The sequence below is a fragment of the Leptodactylus fuscus genome, chromosome 7, assembly GCF_031893055.1.
Source record: "Leptodactylus fuscus isolate aLepFus1 chromosome 7, aLepFus1.hap2, whole genome shotgun sequence".
Lineage (NCBI taxonomy): Eukaryota > Metazoa > Chordata > Amphibia > Anura > Leptodactylidae > Leptodactylus > Leptodactylus fuscus.
In genome coordinates this window covers 152,329,584-152,348,096 of record NC_134271.1, presented here as the reverse complement: position 1 = coordinate 152,348,096, position 18,513 = coordinate 152,329,584, and the positions used below count along the sequence as shown (strand labels likewise).

The window sequence follows — 18,513 nt, the reverse complement described above, 5'->3', positions numbered from 1 at the left end:
GTAGAATACTCTTAGGACTCCTAGGAAATTATCTATAAAACATATTCTAAAAAACTTAGAATGCTTATGACCATAGTATCAATGAACCACAAAACAAGAATGGTAAGCATGGGGGTAGCAGGGTAGATGCCACTTCTTTCTAAAAATAAACTCGTGGATCATCTAAATTTTTTTAAGTACCATACTACCTAGAACCTATCTATAAAACATAGTGTAGAACACTCTTAGGCTCCATTCACACGGAGTAACGCCAGGCGTTTTTTGTGCTTATTTTGTGCTTATTTTTACAGCCGTAAAAAGACGTTTCCATTGAGTTCTATAGTAAAATGCGTCCGTAAAAAAAGGACGCAAAAAAACGGACGCAAAAAACGGACACAAAAAACGGACGTAAAAAAACGGACATATTTTTCTATAGAACTCAATGGAAACGTCTTTTTACAGCCGTTAAAATAAGCATAAAAAACGCCTGGCGTTACGCTGTGTGAATGGAGCCTTAGGGCTCCTTGGAACCTATCTATAAAACATAGTGTAGAATACTCTTAGGACTCCTAGGAACCTATCTATAAAACATAGTGTATAATACTCTTAGGACTCCTAGGAAATTATCTATAAAACATAGTGTATAATACTCTTAGACCTCCTAGGTACCTATCTATAAAACATAGTGTAGAATACTCTTAGGGCTCCTAGGAACCTATCTATAAAACATAGTGTAGAACACTCTTAGGACTCCTAGGAACTTATCTATAAAACATAGTGTAGAACACTCTTAGGGCTCCTAGGAACCTATCTATAAAACATAGTGTAGAATACTCTTAGGGCTCCTAGGAACCTATCTATAATACATAGTGTAGAATACTCTTAGGGCTCCTAGGAACCTATCTATAAAACATAGTGTAGAATACTCTTAGGGCTCCTAGGAACCTATCTATAAAACATAGTGTAGAACACTCTTAGGCTCCATTCACACGGAGTAACGCCAGGCGTTTTTTGTGCTTATTTTGTGCTTATTTTTACGGCCGTAAAAAGATGTTTCCATTGAGTTCTATAGTAAAATACGTCCGTAAAAAAACGGACCAAAAAAATGGACGCAAAAAACGGACACAAAAAACGGACGTAAAAAAAACGGACATATTTTTCTATAGAACTCAATGGAAACGTCTTTTTACAGGAGTTAAAATAAGCACAAAATAAGCATAAAAAATGCCTGGCATTACTCTGTGTGAATGGAGCCTTAGGGCTCCTTGGAACCTATCTATAAAACACAGTGTAGAATACTCTTAGGACTCCTAGGAACCTATCTATAAAACATAGTGTAGAATACTGTCAGGGCTCCTAGGAACCTATCTATAAAACATAGTGTAGGATACTGTCAGGGCTCCTAGGAACCTATCTATAAAACATAGTGTAGAATACTCTTAGCGCTCCTAGGAACCTATCTATAAAACATAGTGTAGAATACTCTTAGGGCTCCTAGGAACCTATCTATAAAACATAGTGTAGAATACTCTTAGGACTCCTAGGAACCTATCTATAAAACATAGTGTAGAATACTCTTAGCGCTCCTAGGAACCTATCTATAAAACATAGTGTAGAATACTCTTAAGACTTCTAGGAACATATCTATAAAACATGGTGTAGAATACTCTTAGGACTCCTAGTAAATTATCTATAAAACATAGTGTAGAATACTCTTAGGGCTCCTAGGAACCTATCTATAAAACATAGTGTATAATACTCTTAGGACTCCTAGGAAATTATCTATAAAACATAGTCTAAAAAACTTAGAATGCTTATGACCATAGTATCAATGAACCACAAAACAAGAATGGTAAGCATGGGGGTAGCAGGGTAGATGCCACTTCTTTCTAAAAATAATATCGTGGATCATCTAAAAAATTTTAAGTACCATACTACCTAGATGACCTAGGAAGTTATCTGGAGAAGGAGATGGACAGTTTTTTTTTTTGTTTTACATGTTATATTTGGAGGAAATATTCCGCCATAAGACCCTCATCCATGGGTTTGGGCTAGTCCTCTTTGGTCAAAGTTCAACTTTTTGAAAAAAATATTGGATATTTCAAGATGTCTGTGAGCTAAAGCTGTTAAGAAGGGAAATGACCAAAAATATATCAGCCCTAAACTGACAAATGAATCTACTAAAGGTCTAAACTGCTCAAAATATCCAAACTGCAAGCAAGATCTGGATTATATATACTCAATAGTTTACAGATATTTTTACATTTAGGCAAATTTAAATATAAATGGAAATTCAAGCCTTACTGTGGTTGTCAAAAGAAATGTTTTAATGTATTATATAAGACTATAAGGGAACATTTTATATATAAAGTTATTAGTGAAGATATATATTTCTTATCCACAGCTGCTGTAAATAATCCTCACCTGATGCCCTCACCAAACATGGCGGCCGTGGGAGATGACATTGTTCTCCGATGTGAGTCCAGTAAAGGCTCCCTTCCTATATACTACCAGTTCTATCACAGTCACACATTGTTAGGTAATATTACCGTTCACCAAAAGGAGGCAGCAGAGCTACGAGTAACCATTACATCACTGACCATGGGTGGTTCCTACTACTGTGCTTCATACAATGATCTCCAAACCCAACAACAACATAGTGATGTAGCCAGTGTGCTGGTGATGGGTAAGTAGTCACGACATGTCTATGTATAAGTGTGAGTAAAGTTTGTAGAATTTATCTTTAATATGTTATCTAGGAACATTCCAAAAACTTCAAAACAGTGATATTTTTCCTCTCCTGGGCATCCTTGAAGCCCTCTTCTGGAGTCCTGGGTAATGTCATGGGCCCCAGAGGTCTACAGAGGCCTGGTATTAGTGATACCCCCCATGTGATCACTGAGACCCAATTACAGACATCACCGCTATCCCAAGGTCTGTGACATTACCCAGATGGTTAGAAGAGGCCAAAGGATGTTTCAAGGGAGCTGACGAGCTGATGAGTAGACGTGTTTATTATGTTATTATGCACGCCCCTCCTGGCGGTCCATTTATTATACTCTAACATCTGAAGAGACCTCAGAGAAAAATAATAGCACAGAAAAGAGCTTTGGTGAACCAGCTTGTTATTTGTCCCATAAAAAGACTTAGAAGGGTTTGCCATGGAGAAAAGTCAGGACTGAGACCATGAGTGATCACCAGTCCATGGAAATCAATGGACACCTTCTGATGTTGATAAGTACTTGCGGCATGCACAGGTACCAGCTGAAGATCCCGAGACTATCTAATCCTACCTGTATATTATTAGTGATTGTCCGGTATCACATTCCCCTTCCCACAGAGCCGGTAGCCAACATTACCATTACCACAGATAAAGAAGGTGAAAATTTTGAGCTTGGAGAATCCTTGACATTTAACTGCTCCGTCCAGCGAGGAACTTCCATCTCTTTCTTCTGGCTGCACAATGAGACTATGGTGGAGCAAAGATCTGAGATCTATCATCTGCAAGATGATGGGAAAGTCTTGTACATACCTTCCCTACAATACCACCATGAAGGAACATACCAGTGTCATGCCAACAATGAACTATCGGCCAACAGGACTTTCTCTGTGCAAAGTGAGATCCGAAAGGTCCACATCTTGGAGTTGAGCTCTATTGGTAAGGCCGGTTATAGGTCAATACATGTTGTAAGAGTCTGCCTTCTTCTTGTACTTCAACTTTGCCATTTACTGCTGTATCCATTTTTTCATTTTTGTCTTCTCCTTCTCCTACTCTTCTCGCTGTTCACCACTACAACTCTTCACCTACTGTGGTCCATGTGTCCCCGAGCTGACAGATATCACTCACTCCTCTCTACCCTCTTAAAGAGTTGTGCACCTGATTCTTTATTACATTTAAGTGGTAAAGGCCTGGTCTTTACTGGTTAAATGGACTCACTCTTCCCTCCCCACTTGAGCAGCCAAATCCTTGTTTCAGATCTTCCAGAAGACCAACACTTGGGAAACAGTCCTGGTCACTGCAAATGGAAGAGCCTCACACTTTCTCCTCTGTCCAGTAACGCCCAAGATATAACATTACATAGTAGATGAGGTTGGATAAAGACATTAGTCCATCAAGTCCGGCCTAACTACACTTTTTGTCTACCATTTTGGATTGTCAGCTGTTGCTTTTGACTTTTTCCTAAAATTTCTCTTACAATTATTATCACTGCTGACTCTATTCTTCTCACCTTGTGACTTCTTTGGTTCCCCAGGCCGTAGTATTCAGTGGGTAATGCTCGGGATTCTGCTGCTTCTCATCATCCTTGCTGTCGGCCTGATCTTCACCTACTGGGACAAAATTGTGTCTGCCGGACGTTGTAAGAAGCCTCCACCTACAGGTACCACAAACCATGCAAACACGTCACCACGTACTGTGTATTCATCTATCTTCTCCACAAGACATAGCACCTAACTCTTCGTGCATAACCAATTTTTCAGCCTCCTTTCACTCACTGTAGAGTTGATTTGGGTCCTCTAGCCCCAGAAATTAAAGTAGTTTACAGTCCTTGGCCGATCACATGCCCTTGGAGCCAGAAGTGGAGTCACATCATGGTGTTCCCATAACTGTGTACACAATGATCGGGAAGACAGGAACCGTAATAAACCATCCTTATCTACCCTATGGGAGGTCTGGCTATTGTAACAGTCGCTCCCCACCTCTACAGGTGCACAATTTCATGCAGTTACTTAATCCCACAAGCATGTTTACCGAAAGTGGTTAACGGGGTTGTCCGGTGAGACACAGACTTCACTAGGATTTAGGTGGCTCATCCCCCCAGTCTGTCAGCAGATGTGGCACCCATAAATGGCTTTATCTAATGTAATTTCACGGGAACATCAATTAAGAATGAGGCATATGATTTGGTAGGGACTAGCACAAAAACTTACAGCCTCATGCACCTGGCCAAGGATGCATCCAGGGGTTATTTCAGGGGGTTTCGATACTAAGTTCAGTTCTGCCATTTATAGAGCTGCTCCGATCCTGTCCCATGAAAATGGATTGGAATGGAACTCCCCATTGGAATCAACCCATGATATCCAAATGCATTCCATTAAAAAAATCAGACCCCTTCCCCCTTTGGCCTGCAGACTCTGTCGTGAACACAAGGCCTCAGGATACTTTAGAGGTAGAAGAATGTTGAGTGGACACTCAATGAGTCATTAGCAGATGGCGGGTGAATGGATTAAAGATCATTTTCTCCAGTTTTCTTGATCTTTATAAACATTTATTATTACAGTCGCCTATTCAGTGGTGTAAACAGGTTATTGGGGTGAATTCTGCTGACAGACTATGATAATTGGAGTCTGAACTATCTCCTAGAACTGGATGACAAAATTATTTCATCTACAGATACACAGCAGAATAATGAAGATGTAGACAAACCGAATACTACACCCGAGACTGAGGTCGTGTACGAAAATTGTAAGAAAAATAATCAAATCATCCTCTTTTTTCTATTCCATCCCTTTTACTTTCTCTTTCAAGCTTTCACTTTTTCTTTAATTCATTACATTTTCTCTTCCATTATTTTCACTATCCCTTCAATTTGTTCTGCTTGATCTTCCATTCTCTTTCTTCTTCATTATTCACATTCTCTTCCATTTCTTACTCTTTTCATCAATTTATTTCACTTCTTTTCTTTTCTCCATTCTCTTCCCTTTCACATGTCTCACTTTTCACTTTTTGTTTTTCTTTCATTCCTTTGCTTTTCTCTTCCATCCCTTTCACTTTTTCTTCCATTCATTTCACCTTCTCCTCCATTTCTTTCACTTTCTCTTGTATTCCTTTCACATTCTCCTCCATTTCTTTCATTTTCTCTTTCATTCCTTTTTCTTTCTCTTCCATTCCTTTCATTTTCTCTTCCATTCATGTCCCTTTCTCTTTCATTCCTTTCACTTTGTCTTCCATTCCTGTCCCTTTCTTCTCCATTCCTTTGATGTTCTCTACCATTCCTTTCACTTTCTCCTCCATTCCTTTCCCTTTCTCCTCCATTCCTTTCCCTTTCTGCTCCATTCCTTTCACTTTCTCTTCCATTCCTTTCACTTTCTCCTCCATTCCTTTCACTTTCTCTCCCATTCCCTTCACTTTCTCTTCCATTCCTTTCACTTTCTCTTCCATTCCTTTCCCTTTCTGCTCCATTCCTTTCACTTTCTCTTCCATTCCTTTCACTTTCTCTCCCATTCCTTTCACTTTCTCTCCCATTCCTTTCACTTTCTCTTCCATTCCTTTCCCTTTCTCCTCCATTCCTTTCCCTCTCTCCTCCTTTACTTTCCCTTTCTTCTCCTCCATTCCTTTCCCTTTCTCCTCCATTCCTTTCACTTTCTCTCCCATTCCTTTCACTTTCTCTTCCATTCCTTTCACTTTCTCCTCCATTCCTTTCACTTTCTCCTCCATTCCTTTCACTTTCTCCTCCATTCCTTTCACTTTCTCTCCCATTCCCTTCACTTTCTCCTCCATTCCTTTCACTTTCTCCTCCATTTCTTTCCCTCTCTCCTCCTTTACTTTCCCTTTCTCGTCCATTCCTTTCACTTTCTCTTCCATTCCTTTCCCTTTCTCCTTCATTCCTTTCACTTTCTCTTCCATTCCTTTCACTTTCTCTCCCAGTCCTTTCACTTTCTCTCCCATTCCTTTCCCTTTCTCCTCCATTCCTTTCCCTTTCTCTCCCATTCCTTTCCCTTTCTCTCCCATTCCTTCCTTTCTCTTCCATCCACATAATCCTTTTTCTCTCCCTTTTTTATATTCTATTACCTTTCCCCTTTGCACTCTTTACTATCTTTAATCTACTTTTGTTTTGTTCTGATTTCTTTGTCATTGATCAATTGTTTTTATCAGTTTGATGCAGCTAAGAGTGACCCTATAGATTACATACTGGCATGGTAATTTATTCATGTATAGAAATAAAGGGTTAACTAAATCACTGTTATTGACAGTCCGACAACAGGAGAATATATATGAGGAAGACGAGGGTTACACCTACATCACTGTCAGAGCTGTACAAGGTCAGTGTTATGGGGCGCTCTTTGTATTACACTGGTGAAGAGATTTTGGTATCAGTAGTGTGATGGTGTGAGTGTGTACAGGGGGTTACTTAAAGGGAAAACTTCCCAAAAAAATAGCAATAAAAACGGGTAACAAAAAAAAGTGCATCTTGCCCCGCAAATAAAGAGCCCTGACATATCTCTGACAACATTACAGTAAAAAGTTATACATGTCAGAGTACGGGGACCCCAGGGAAATCCTTAATTTTCAATAAGTGTCAATATCTGCTTTTTTTTTTTTTTTTTAAATGTGATTGCTGTACCTGCAATATTCACTCTATTTGCTAAGCCTAATAATAGACAGACACTTGCAAATTCTATAGGGATTTTCTTTGCAGCTGTGACCTTATTTACATCACAGACAGGATTACAATATAAGGTAACACCTCTATAGATAACATCCATAGTAACACATCATTACACCCACTACTAACAATAGATGATGGAACTTCTCAGCTCCTTCTCCTGTCTGCACAGAGCATGTCTAGAAAACTCTCCCATAGACCTCAATGAGTCTGCTCCAGACTATTACTGCCTATGGCTATGATACTGCTGTAAAGCGTATTACTAAATGCTGTTAAGAAAGCAGAGGAGACGCTCATACAAGATGGCCGCCCCATAATCAAATACAGAAAATGGAATTATAAAAATGATTTAAAAAATGGCAACACTTTCCTTTTAAGTAAATTTTCTGTGAATTTGTTTCTTTTCGTCGTGTCTATACATTTGTGTTTATAGCTATGTAAGGAATCTTGTGACTACTAGATGGGATACGGCTCGGAGTGTCAGGGGTCTAAACCCATGGATCCCACCAATGTAAATCCAACCCTGAACACAATATGAGAAAGCCTTGGACAATCTGACAACCATTGATATTTCTCTTATTTGTGTCTCTTTTTAGCTCCTCCCTCTTGTCCAGCCGCTGCCACAAGAGAGAATGTGAGTATACAGGGAGCTAATACGGCCACCACTTGTCTATACCGTACAACCTTGACTGGTTTTTATGCCACTAGTAGATCTCCATCTACACTTTAGCCTTGTATCATTGTACGTGCTCTACAGATTTGTGTTGAGAGTTTTTGTGTTTTTTCTCTCCAGGTTACGGTTTTGTACTCCACGGTTAGAAGTTCTGGAGAAACTATACAGATCGATCCGGGTGAAGAGACTCCGGAGACGTCAGGCTCTACTTGTATCTACCACACCGTCACAGCTGAGAATATCACAGATCCTCACTAACATCTGACTAATGATAATATAATAGTGTGTAATACTGTACACATATGTACCGCCATTACCTAGATCACTGCGTGTGTCTGTATAGATGTAGCAGAGGTGACTGTGCCATTGACCTGTTTCTCATTGAGATGAACACTAGGTAGTTACTAGAGATGGGCTCATCCTGAATATTCCAAATGGTTACAAATTTTTAACAAAACCGAACAAATAGCGATTCACTACGGATGAACAATAATGGCCGCCGTCTGAGAAAATAGCCGATACCACGTGTTTGACTGGGAAGTTCAAATCAGATAATGTCATGTTTGCAAAAACTCTAGAGATGAGCGAGTAGTACTTGATCAAGTAGGTATTCAATCGAGTACTATGGTATTCAAAATACTTGTACTCGATCGAGTATGACTTGCTATTCAAATGTAAAAGTTCGATGCAGAACCAGCATTGATTGGCTGAATGCTATACAGTCGGCCAATAAACGCTGGTTCTTCTCCTACCTTTAGAAGTCTTCTCCATGCAGCTTCCCCGCGGCGTCTTCCAGTTCTTCATTCACTCTGCCAGGCATCGGGCTTGTAGTGCGGGCATGTGCAGTCGGCTCCGCTCAGGCCCGATGCCTGGCAGAGTGAATTCAGAGCCGGAAGACGCCGCGGGGACGCTGCAAGGAGAAAACTTCTCGGAGGATCCAGCCCGACCCTCACTCGTGGACTTGGTAAGTATAATTTGATCGAATGTTGCCTACCCCTGAAACGAGCATTTTCCCCCCATAGACTATAATAGGGTTCGATATTCAATATGAGTAGTCGAATATTGAGGGGCTACTCAAAATGAATATCGAACCTCGAACATTTGACTGTTCACTCATCTCTAAAAAACTCACATATCATGTGATAGCAACATCTAAGAGTCTCGGGCAGTGATAGATGGACCTTACACTGCTGATGACATATGGTGTATAAAGGTGGACACTACAGATCAGCTCGAGTTGGTACAATGGCGGACATGCAGACAGATCTGTGATTTCTCTCAGTGTCTGACTCATGCACAGTATGAAGGAGCATTGTTATTAATTTCAACAAGATATCCTAAGTATTTCTCTGTGTGCACTTCTGTGAATATATAATTCTAGATATACAAAACACACAGTACAATAGTAGCGGTACTAGTAATGCATCTTTCACTATTATAAAAAAAAGAATCTTACTTTTTTTTGGTGTGTTCACTCAATATACAGTCTATCCTGTGCTAATCTGAAAAAAAGCACCTGCTGTATTCTGAACAAGGAAAAAAAATGGGAAAACAGGGTTTGTTCTGGGGAAAAACAGGATAAGGGACAGGAAAAAAGAGGGGGAGGAGAAAACTCTTGTTCAAGTAGTACTGGCAATAAGAATGTGGAAGGCAACAGCAACACTACTTCTGATCTTGATGGCCCTATCAGTAGCCACAGTGTTATACTTCCTGAGAATAGAGGACTTTTGTAAAAGCAGAGAACCACAAATATGGAATTAGGGTTTTGTGAGTAAGTGGTGAGTTTGATATGTATATATGTACACTGCTCAAAAAAAATAAAGGGAACACTCAAATAACACCTCCTGGATCTGAATGAATGACATATTCTCATTGAATACTTTGTTCTGTACAAACTTGAATGTGATGACAACAAAATCACACAAATCATCATTGGATATAAAATGTATTAACCAATGGAGTCCTGGATTTGGAGCCCCCCCCGCACACACACACACACACACACACACACACACACACACACACACACACACACACACAGAAATCAAAGTGGAAAAATACACTACAGGCTGATCCAACTTTGATGTGATGTCCATAAAACATGTCAGAATGAGGCTGACTAGTGTGTGTGACCTCCACGTGCCTGTATGACCTCCCTACAATGCCTGGGCATGCTCCTGATGAGGTTGCGGATGGTCTCCAGAGGGATCTCCTCCCAGACCTGGACTAAAGCATTTGCCAACTCCTGGATTCCTAGCATGTAAATTTGGGATTCTTATCACCTATCAAATCCAGCTCTGCTACATCAGCTTCATATTGTGCATCTTCAAGTGATACTGTGCTAATTTATTTACAACCATCCCTCATTACTGACTGCAAACATGTACGGCTATGAAGAGAGATAGCAGAGCTGGCTTTGTTTGGGAGACAGCAAGTGAAACCCCACCCACCAATTCACAGAGAAAACCAGGAAGTGAACAGAGCATACAGCCTGCAAGGTGGTGAACAGGCGAGATGGAAATACCCCTTTAAAGAAGGCATTGGTATGAAGTCACAGACTCCCAGTAATTCTTTTACGCCACTTCATGGAACAGCAGCAGCTCATTGGGGGGGAAGGGGGCTTTTTCATACTTTGCCTAAATAGTGTTAGGAATCCTATAGAATGCCTGCATTACATACATTGCCTGTAACATATACATCAGGTGCTGATAATATTCTGAATCTGGCAATGAGAGAAATAACATAAAATAGATAAAACTCTCAGAGCTCATTCCTTATAAATGTATTATTGTTATCGGGGGGGGGGGGGGGGTGTATTCATCTGTATGCAGGGAGCGCCTCCTAGTGGTTGCTGCAGGTAGGGCTTCTGGATCCCCATATAGAAAAGAAAAAGTGTAACCTTGTTATATTATAGGACACCTCCACTTGTTCATAGAGGACAGTCATACAATGTCATTATGGTAAGTCCCTACACACAGACATACACCCCTATATCTCATAGTCAGAGTCAGCCAGCCTCAGTTGAAGCTGATACCAGATAAGATGGCGGTTGGCGATGAGATGAACTAGTGCGCACAGATCCTCCAATATAATATACGATAGATAAAACATAACTGAAACTGAACAGAACTGAGATAAATCCAGACATGAGCCATGGTCAGGACCAGATATACCACCAGACTGGTGACAGATGCCAAGCAATGGGGACACTAGATAGAAGAAAGCAGGGAAGAACATCTGTAAGTGATGCCAATGTCTTATATGGCCCCATATGGTCTTCAGTGACTTGAAAAAGTCTTCACACCCCTTGAACATTTTCACATTTTGTCACCACAACCACACACTTAATTGTATTTTACTGAGATTATTTCATTGAGATTTTCAGTGACAACCAACACAAAGTATCAGATAATTGTGAAGTGGAAGGAAAATGATACAAGGCTTTCAAAATTTTAATCAAACAAAAATCTGAAGAGTGTGACGTGCAAAAGTCTTCAGCCCCCTGAACTCTGATACCTCTAAATAAAATCCAGTGCGCACAATTTCCTTCAGAAGTCACTCAATGAGTTAATACACTGTCTACTGTGGTAAAGTGTATGGTAAGGTGGTGGATGGAGTGTATATCTCTCCTGGTTTCCTCAGCCAGGCGAGATAAAGGAAAGCCAGGGTAATCATGTTCTAGCAGAGCATAGTCTGCTGGAGCTCTTGTTCCATAGTATGGGCTGGCTGTTCTGGATCGGAGGGCAGGGTGGTAGTGGGAGCCTTCCAGTCCACACCCTTACGCCACCACGGGTTTTGCCCTGAGTCGGGGCATTCACAGGTGAAGCTTCCTTAGGGCTATTTACTGGGGAAGGAAGCTCAGTTAGGAGCCTGATACACACAAGGAGTGTGTGAGGAAAACAGGTACCTTGTGGACTTGGACCTGCTAATATGGTGACTCAACCTGCTGTAGGTCAGAGAGGTAACCTACTGTATAGCTAGAGCCGGACAAGGCTTAGGTTTTGTTTGTTGTTTTGTTTCTTTGCTGGCACCGTGTTTTATGCCGAATGCCCAAATAAAACACTGGACTTGTTTATTCTACTACCTGTCTGCATGGTGTCATTGCCGTTCCCAACTGTGTGACCTGAACCCCTTACACTACCAATAAGTATTTGGACCCCTGTGGTCCGAGCGGCACCAGTGGCAATTACAGCCTCCACCCTCCGGGGCTTTCCACAAGTCCTTGTATGACGGCTAGTGGTATTTTATTCAATTCGGCTTGGAGAAGACAGGTAAGTTCTTTCACTGATTTTGGTCGGCTGTTGCACCCCTTAGTTCGGCGATCCAACTCGTCCCAGAGGTGCTCGATAGGGTTCAAGTCTGGGCTTTGGGCAGCCCAGTCCAGTCGGATAACCAGATTGTCACTGTACCAAGCCATGGTAGACCTCGCTACATGACAGCTGGCCTTGTCATCCTGGAAGTAACATTGGTCCGACCCATAGAACCGCCATAATGTAGGAAGCACACTGTTATCTAAAATAGTCCAATAGGCACTGACGGTGAGTTTACCATGCACTGGGACCAAGAGTTTACCATACTGTTACGGTTCTGTGTGTATATATAAAAATAATGTTTTTTTGCAACTACAGAGCCGCCAGACTGCAGGGAGGTCCACAGGCCCCGATGGGCGGCCGTGTGCCAGTACTAGGCAACAGTATGTCTGAACAGGGAGTATACACATGCACCAATTACCTTCACTGGGTGAATGCGTTAGAGCAGCTACAATGTGAATGGTCTGCGACGAGGTTTGTACCAGTTGACTTCACTGGGACAATAGCTTTGTGCAGCTTCAGTGTGAATAGGCTGCAATAAAATTTTACACCAGTTGACTTCCCTGGGTAACTCTGTTTGTGCAGCTGCCGTGTGAACAGGCTGCAATGGAGATTTACTCCAGTTAACCTCACTGGGTAAAAGGTTTGTGCAGCTACCGTGTGAATAAACTGCAATGGAGATTTACACCAGTTGACCTAACTGGGTAAATGGGTTTGTGCAGCTACCGTGTGAATAGGCTGCAACAAAGGCTGTCAGGGGTTAAACATCACCCCTGTCAGCAAAACAAATGGCTCCGCACAGCTTGGAGCTACAACACAAGTAGACAGTGACAGATAGGCTAGCTAAGAGACCAAACCTGCTGGAAGCCCCACCGGCTGGTACAGAGTCCACTGCACCGAGCCGTAGTGTAGAGCTGCCAGTTCAGGACTTACAGGTCTATACTCACAGTGCCAGGAGAAGCTAAGGTAACCCCACACAGAGGCCTAGCCTAACAACCTGCCTAAGTACTGGAAGCACCCTGGAGCTACTGTCCTAACTTCCTGTCTCAAGTGTTTTTTGGTGAAAGTGCAAGCACCAGGCGGGCTTCGACTCACACCATATAAAGGGGGCGGTGGCCATGACCTCATTGGTCATGCTCAGTAGGGCCACAATGGGACTTACCCTCTGAGCGACTCTGAAATGTCTGAGCATGCTCAGTGGGAAAAAACCTGGACTTATACTCCAGTCGCCTCACTGTCCGACGTTGAGGGCGAGAGTTGGGTTGAATGAATGGACGCAGCCGGGCGTTAAGCCAGCCGCTTCCATTCATTCCTATGGAACTCGCTCATCTCTAGACAATACCCCTATCTATCAGTAATGTCTGATCCTACCACATATCTATCAGTAATGTCTGATCTTACCACATATCTATCAGTAATGTCTGATCCTACCACATATCTATCAGTAATGTCTGATCCTACCACATATCTATCAGTAATGTCTGATCCTACCACAAATCTATCAGTAATGTCTGATTCTACCACATATCTATCAGTAATGTCTCATCCTATCACATATCTATCAGTAATGTCTCATCCTATCACATATCTATCAGTAATGTCTGATCCTATCACATATCTATCAGTAATGTCTAATCCTACCACATATCTATCAGTAATGTCTGATCCTATCACATATCTATCAGTAATGTCTAATCCTACCATATATCTTTATTGTTAAAAGGCACAACATGTTTCCGGCCAAACACCCATTTTTCAAGTAAATAAATTAACTATACAAATAATGTAAAATCAATAAAAGTCTTATACAATATTTTCATAAAAATATACTTGAAATTAGAATTAAAATCAGATGTGTATGAAATAAAATAACATTACATACTCTCATTTATACATTATTCATGTAGACGAACATCTCTAGTGGGTCTATAGAGTATATAATACCTATGTATATTCATAAGAACCTATAGCCCCAGTATTGGTGCGATGTATGTCACCTACATCTTTATTGTACTTTTAGCATTTATTTCTCATGCCCGCATAAGATATTATTTAGGACCAGACCTGTCAGTTCAGCAGCTGCAGTATGACATCACTAGCTCCGCCCATGAGGATCTCTTCCAGTCTAAGAAGCTCCATATATATCCAGTCCTATGTAGTAAGACTAGGCCTGACTATCCCCTATACATGTAGCCCAGTATATTGGTATGTCACCTATAGATGTGACTGTGATGTCATTTCCCTCTTTACTAATAATTCCTATTTCTGGTTTTATTTCAGCTCTGATAATGGGAAATTCAGGTAAATAAATCACCTATAAGTATTCAGATGTAGTAATAGAACATGTACATGTGATATACTGGACTGAATGAGGAAATAGTAACTGCTATGAAGATATAATAAGAAATTCATCCACACTGAATATATAATGGAAGTTGCAGAGGTTGTAGAGTTACTGAGGCGGTGACTCTGACACATTACCTGCCTGCACCAGCAAGAAAATGTACAAGGATTCTTAGTGACAAAGGGGCGGTGACAACCTCTCAGACATGATATACAGTATATAGGCTTGTTGTCAGTAGTAATAGATGTATAGCTGTACTGTAGAACAAGGGGGCGGAGCTCATGTCTGATCACATGTCAGTATATCAGTGATGTCACTGAGGGGGCGGGGCTGTGACAACCTCTCAGACATGATATATACAGGCTGGTTGTCAGTAGTAATAGATGTATAGCTGTACTGTAGAACAAGGGGGCGGAGCTCATGTCTGATCACATGTCATTATATCAGTGATGTCAGTAACAGGGGGCGGGGCTGTGACAACCTCTCAGACATGTGATATTACAGTTACATCTTCCACTTCCCTCCTCTCTTGCAGGAGATATTCTTCGCCCCACCGTCTCCTGCTCTCCCTGGAATCACATATACAGCGGTGACTCGGTGACTTTACAATGTGACATTGGGCAGAATAAGAACATTGACGGCTACTATTTCTATTGGTATAAAGACAATAAAGAGCTAAGGCAACATCAACGCAAACATAAATTTACAATCCAGAAGGCAAATTCCTATGACACAGGGGTGTATGAATGCTGGAGCGGATCTGGAGAGCGCAGTCACCCGCTCAGCTTATATGTTATATACAGAGGTAAGTGATCTGACACTGGGATCAGAGCAGGTATATGTATTATACTGTGTGTAGGGGCCACTATAGAACACTATACTGTGTGTAGGGTCCACTATAGAACACTATACTATGTGTAGGACCACTATAGAACACTATACTATGTGTAGGACCACTATAGAACACTATACTGTGTGTAGGGGCCACTATAGAACACTATACTGTGTGTAGGGCCACTATAGAACACTATACTGTGTGTAGGGCCACTATAGAACACTATACTGTGTGTAGGGCCACTATAGAATACTATACTGTGTGTAGGGGCCACTATAGAACACTATACTGTGTGTAGGGGCCACTATAGAACACTATACTGTGTGTAGGGCCACTATAGAACACTATACTGTGTGTAGGGTCCACTATAGAACACTATACTATGTGTAGGACCACTATAGAACACTATACTGTGTGTAGGACCACTATACTATGTGTAGGACCACTATAGAACACTATACTATGTGTAGGACCACTATAGAACACTATACTGTGTGTAGGGGCCACTATAGAACACTATACTGTGTGTAGGGGCCACTATAGAACACTATACTGTGTGTAGGGGCCACTATAGAACACTATACTGTGTGTAGGGGCCACTATAGAACACTATACTGTGTGTAGGGCCACTATAGAACACTATACTATGTGTAGGACCACTATAGAACACTATACTGTGTGTAGGGGCCACTATAGAACACTATACTGTGTGTAGGGGCCACTATAGAACACTATACTGTGTGTAGGGGCCACTATAGAACACTATACTGTGTGTAGGGGCCACTATAGAACACTATACTGTGTGTAGGGCCACTATAGAACACTATACTGTGTGTAGGGGCCACTATAGAACACTATACTGTGTGTAGGGCCACTATAGAACACTATACTGTGTGTAGGGCCACTATAGAACACTATACTGTGTGTAGGGGCCACTATAGAACACTATACTGTGTGTAGGGCCACTATATAACACTATACTGTGTGTAGGGGCCACTATAGAACACTATACTATGTGTAGGACCACTATAGAACACTATACTGTGTGTAGGGCCACTATAGAATACTATACTGTGTGTAGGGCCACTATAGAACACTATACTATGTGTAGGGGCCACTATAGAACACTATACTGTGTGTAGGGGCCACTATAGAACACTATACTGTGTGTAGGGCCACTATAGAACACTATACTGTGTGTAGGGCCACTATAGAATACTATACTGTGTGTAGGGCCACTATAGAACACTATACTGTGGGTAGGGACTGCTATTGGACATTATACTGTCACAAGGATCTTTGGTATGATTGTGGGGTGCGTTCTGAGGTGCCTGAGTCCCATGGTTACCTTAATCTTCCCAGTGGTAAGTAATGAATAGCTTACTACTCACTTCATGTAGGGGACATTGTAGTAGTCATTATTTTACATGTGGAGGCCATTATATTACATGTAGGGGCCATTGTAGTAGTCATTATTTTACATGTGGAGGCCATTATATTACATGTAGGGGCCATTGTAGTAGTCATTATTTTACATGCGGGGGCCATTATATTACATGTAGGGGCCATTGTAGTAGTCATTTCTTTACATGTAGGGGCCATTGTAGTAGTCATTTCTTTACATGTAGGGGACATTGTAGTAGTCGTTTCTTTACATGTGGGGCCATTATATTACATGTAGGGGCCATTGTAGTAGTCATTTCTTTACATGTGGAGGCCATTATATTACATGTAGGGGACATTGTAGTAGTCATTATTTTACCTGTGGGGGGCACTGAGAAGGCCACTACATAATTGTTACTGGAGGCTACAAATGAATCCTTCGTTTATTAACATTTATCGGTGATCACTACTTCGGGGGACTCGGTTGTGACTTTTTCTCACTAGCTTGTACTTTTCTGGAAGGGGTTGACAAATGGATGAGCGGCCACAACCGAACAAGATACAGTGAGTTTTTCTTTTTATGTTTTCATTCTTTTGTCTTTAAGATAAGGACAGACCCTCCGTGACCTTCAGACCAAACTACAGAAGTATATTTGTCGGGGAGACAATGGAAATGTCTTGTGACCTACGATCTTCCACATCACCATTCCAGGACTATGTCTGGTACAAGGACATTGAGGAACTCATGATTGGTCAAAAATATATCATCCAGAGGGCGACTGTAAATGACACAGGGAATTATAGATATGAGAAAGGGCGCGGAGCCAATTACCCCGTCAGACTCGACGTCTATTGTGAGTATCTGATGGATGAGCCGGTCTGATCTATGAGTCGTCATTCTGTATGTTCTGGAAGTATCTCCTATGTCTTCATTTTCAGACCAGCATAAAGTCATCCTGCAAACTCCCCCGGATATTGTGGAGGGCGACTCCCTGGACATGAGATGTCACAGCTCTCCGGGCCGTAATGAGGAGAAGGACACAACATTTTATAAGGACGGCGCCATTATCCAGTTATCAGGACATATCTTACATCTGCCAAATGTGAAGAAGTCCATGAGTGGGATTTACCGATGTGAGAAAATAATTCCAAATGAAGGTTTATTGAAAACAGAAGAAACATTTGTATTTGTCCAAGGTAACAGAGAAATATTCTCCTTACAGGGTCCTCACACCACCAGCTCTTCAGAGGACCCTGGTAGAAGGATACAAAATTTTGTGATGGGGGAATCTTTGAGGAGGATATTGGAGGGTACCAAGTCCAAAGTATAGTCCACAAGGTGCAGACATTGGGTCCAGATTATTAGACAGCTATGAGGCCCCTGGAGAACAGAGCTCAATGCCATGATGGTCTTGTCGCCAATGAGTGGTGAGAACGTGCACCCTATAGGAACCCATATATAACGCTCCAGTTATGGACATCTCTGTATAAATGGATAATGCCGGTGAATATAAGAAACTTTGTAATATATCTTATTAGGCTGGGGTCACACTACTAGTATTTAATGCCCATTGCTCTTATCCAGCACAAGATGAAAACAAATG

General features: G+C 41.4%; 1 protein-coding gene across 1 annotated transcript in view; it reads left to right on the top strand.

The window, feature by feature from the left end:
• The window catches only part of LOC142214646 (Fc receptor-like protein 5), a 52,528-nt gene extending 34,288 nt beyond the window's left edge, over positions 1-18,240 (top strand). The window contains exons 6-17 of the mRNA XM_075283585.1: positions 2,384-2,665; positions 3,320-3,637; positions 4,233-4,358; positions 5,372-5,443; positions 6,952-7,020; positions 7,961-7,998; positions 8,158-8,215; positions 14,368-14,505; positions 14,628-14,648; positions 15,227-15,496; positions 17,515-17,763; positions 17,849-18,240. Of these exons, the coding sequence (XP_075139686.1) occupies positions 2,384-2,665; positions 3,320-3,637; positions 4,233-4,358; positions 5,372-5,443; positions 6,952-7,020; positions 7,961-7,998; positions 8,158-8,215; positions 14,368-14,505; positions 14,628-14,648; positions 15,227-15,496; positions 17,515-17,763; positions 17,849-18,240 (2,033 nt within the window). The remainder of the gene's footprint in view (positions 1-2,383; positions 2,666-3,319; positions 3,638-4,232; positions 4,359-5,371; positions 5,444-6,951; positions 7,021-7,960; positions 7,999-8,157; positions 8,216-14,367; positions 14,506-14,627; positions 14,649-15,226; positions 15,497-17,514; positions 17,764-17,848) is intronic.
• Positions 18,241-18,513: the final 273 nt, after the last annotated feature.